The sequence below is a fragment of the Microtus ochrogaster genome, unplaced genomic scaffold, assembly GCF_000317375.1.
Source record: "Microtus ochrogaster isolate Prairie Vole_2 unplaced genomic scaffold, MicOch1.0 UNK230, whole genome shotgun sequence".
NCBI classification, from domain to species: domain Eukaryota; kingdom Metazoa; phylum Chordata; class Mammalia; order Rodentia; family Cricetidae; genus Microtus; species Microtus ochrogaster.
Genome location: NW_004949328.1, coordinates 48,786 through 50,660, shown reverse-complemented (window position 1 = coordinate 50,660; position 1,875 = coordinate 48,786). Strand labels below are relative to the sequence as shown.

The following is a 1,875-nucleotide window of genomic DNA, read 5'->3' as shown; positions in this document are numbered from 1 at the left end:
ACACACAGACAGAATACTGTATAAATAATAAATAAAATATTAAAAAAAGAAAATTCAGTCTCAGCATACACAATTTGATATATTGTTCTCTGTTGATATATTCTTAAAACAGTGTAAAATTTCAACTGTTGGACTAGGGATTCTCTTACAATTCATGTGGAAGATTTCAGAGGCATATATTCACTGTTTCATTGGACCTAATATGTGGACAGCGGATGGTACTCAATCTATATATTGACCATGTATTCACTCGTGCTTATGTAATAACAAGTGTGATTGAGTATCTGAGGAGGCTAGAAGAAGACATCTGATCCCTTAATGCTGGAATTACAGGAGGTTGTGAGCTGTCTGACATGGTTGTTAGGAATGAAAGTCTCTTATTCTACAGGAACAAAAAGCTCACTTAACAGCAGACACTGCTGAAATCCACTGTAAACGAAAATACACTAATAAACACTTACATAGAAATGAACAACATTGCAATCACTAGTTTTCAAAAGTAAAAAAAAAAAAAAGGTGTGCCTCTCAAGCCATTGATTCTCTATGCAAAATAAAGTGAGTTAACAACTGCCTGAATTGATTTATACAGAATTATATTAACGGATAATTTGCTTTTCACTCATAATCCAGATAAGGGATATGTGACCTCCCAAATAGTCTCAACTGTTTACAGTGGGAGGGGGTCCTAGCTCATCTGATGGAAGAACATGGTTGCATTGAGGAGTGGTGGATTTCAAGTTTCAGATGGTTTCCCTTCACTTTCATGTTCTTCTATTCTGCCACTTGGTGGAGCTCATACCCTCTTCATTTGTAGTCTCTCTACAGAATCTCTGTGACTCCCAATCTGAAGTAAAAGGAGGGGCCTTTACATCCCAAGGAAGAGGGGTATTTGCATGGAGCCAGCCTGCTCTTAGAATCACAGAGCCAGATAAAAAGGGGCACCCAGCTCTAGTCAGTCCATTGAACTCAGGAAGAAGATTCTGGGTGTCTTCACCATGACTTGGACTCCACTACTCCTCATCTTCCTTCATCATTTAACAGGTCAGTGGACTTAATCAATTTTGGGAGGGTAATTGTTACTTTGAATGTTTGGCTTATATTCTTCCTTGTGAATGAGATTTTCTTGCCCTTACTGATTTTGATTATCTTCCTTTTACAGGGTCATGTGCCCAGTTTGTGCTAACTCAGCCAAACTCTGTGTCTGGGACACTTGGCAGCACAGTCACCATCTCCTGCAAGCGCAGCAGTGGTAACATTGGAAGCTACTATGTGCACTGGTACCAGCAGCACATTGGAAGTCCACCCACCAATGTGATCTATGATGACAATCAAAGACCATCTGGGATTCCTGATCGGTTCTCTGGCTCCATTGACAGCTCCTCTAACTCAGCCTCACTGACCATCACAGAACTGCAGATTGAGGATGAGGGTGACTACTACTGCCTGTCTTCTACTAATGGCTATAGCCACAGTGATGAGAATTATTGGGAAGTAAGACAAAAACACCATAGAGCCCCAGCTGTGAAATCACTTGTGAAAAGGAATATTGGTATTTTGTGTCTCCTACAAAAGTAATTCTATTGGAATTGCCACATCACAATTTCCTCTAGGTTCAGTGTAACATTCTACTTTCTCCTCCCTCATATGGATGGCTGACTGCTTTACACATTTATGGTGGATCCATGGAATAGGAATTCTTGAAAACAGGAATTCTGGAGGGTAATACTATGGACATTTTGTGTCAGAGACTTCCTTACATGTGTGATGTATTAGTAGCACCGTCTGTGACCATGAGTCACTTGTGTATTTTCATATTTTCCCTCCATTATGACATCACTAACTCTCTGTAGTACCAAATTTCACATGGGAAATGCC

The 1,875-nt window shown here is 39.9% G+C and overlaps 1 gene segment (V, D, J or C); it reads left to right on the top strand.

The window, feature by feature from the left end:
* Positions 1 to 963: 963 nt before the first annotated feature.
* Positions 964 to 1,491, top strand: LOC101990327 (the record flags this gene model as incomplete). The annotated part of the segment is given in 2 exon segments: positions 964 to 1,041; positions 1,160 to 1,491. Coding segments are annotated over 2 exon segments (378 nt in total), but the record flags the coding sequence as incomplete, so codon positions are not given.
* Positions 1,492 to 1,875: the final 384 nt, after the last annotated feature.